Source organism: Micropterus dolomieu, linkage group LG17 (assembly GCF_021292245.1).
Source record: "Micropterus dolomieu isolate WLL.071019.BEF.003 ecotype Adirondacks linkage group LG17, ASM2129224v1, whole genome shotgun sequence".
Classification (NCBI taxonomy): Eukaryota; Metazoa; Chordata; class Actinopteri; order Centrarchiformes; family Centrarchidae; genus Micropterus; species Micropterus dolomieu.
This window is the reverse complement of record NC_060166.1, coordinates 32,984,985-32,986,135: the sequence shown is the minus strand read 5'-3', so window position 1 is coordinate 32,986,135 and position 1,151 is coordinate 32,984,985. Positions and strand designations below refer to the sequence as shown.

General features: G+C 34.8%; 1 protein-coding gene across 1 annotated transcript in view; it reads left to right on the top strand.

Moving 5' to 3' along the window:
• The window catches only part of LOC123985364 (2-oxoisovalerate dehydrogenase subunit alpha, mitochondrial-like), a 6,653-nt gene that overhangs the window by 5,224 nt on the left and 278 nt on the right, over window positions 1-1,151 (top strand). Inside the window, exons 3-4 of the mRNA XM_046072843.1 lie at window positions 756-842; window positions 927-1,120. Of these exons, the coding sequence (XP_045928799.1) occupies window positions 756-842; window positions 927-1,120 (281 nt within the window). The remainder of the gene's footprint in view (window positions 1-755; window positions 843-926; window positions 1,121-1,151) is intronic.

The following is a 1,151-nucleotide window of genomic DNA, read 5'->3' as shown; positions in this document are numbered from 1 at the left end:
TGACGGGTATGAGTTTAAGATAGGGAGGACACCTATTTAAAAGCTTGTTTTCACTTACTGATAATGTCATGCATTTGGTTGACGTTCTAGGCTTTGTCAGCTTCCATAAGTATTGAGCCAAAGACGGCTGCAAAGTAACACATATTTGAAACGGCACCAGAAAACTGAAGACATATTTAAATCTAGCACAAATGATGGAAGGTAACTGAGTTTGGATTTAAAGATTATTAATATTTAATGTTCAACTTTGTTGAAATATGTGTACTCTCTTTTACACATTCATTCATTATAGGCGGTTCCACAATGGTACAATGTTGAGGGTAACGTTCAAACAAACAAAGCTATGTAAAGAGTTTATTTTTTATATTTTCCAATTTAAAATGTAAAAGTCAATTAACATTTTATTTAGTATTTTAATAAATATTATTCAAACTTTAAATAATAACTCTCTTTTTCCATTCTTTACCATTATGGTACATTGTTGCTTTAAAGCAACGTACCCCAAAGTTTACCCCCAAAATATATATATATATATATATATATATATATATATATATATATATATATATATAATTTTAAATTTCTTTAAATTATGTTTACTTGGTCCATTTAATGACAAAAAAACACAACATTTTTTTTACCCACTCACAAAATAATTTGTACCATAGAGGGTTAAAAGTGGCACCATAACCTCCACTTCTGACACACTTTGTTGGGCCAGTGATAATTTGTCAGTGTGTTTGTTTGCTGCTCAGCTCTCCAAAGAGACAGTTTTGAACTTCTATCAGAAGATGACTCTGCTGAACACAATGGACCGCATTCTTTATGAGTCACAGAGACAGGTACATTTTTCCTCGTGCATTTCCAGGTTTAACCGTTGAACAGCTAAAGAGTGTAAATGGGGGACTGAGAAGTTTCTGTTGCAGGGCCGGATTTCCTTCTACATGACCAACTATGGCGAGGAGGGGACACACATTGGTAGTGCTGCTGCTCTGGACTCAAACGACCTGGTGTTTGGTCAATACAGAGAAGCTGGTAAGGATCAGATAGATGTGGTTGTAGACAGACATAGATCCCTTTTTAGAAAGCTCTGCTCCAAGCTCGTTAGGCTGTTTAAAAAGTGTGCTCGCTTTGGAGCACAATATGTGAAT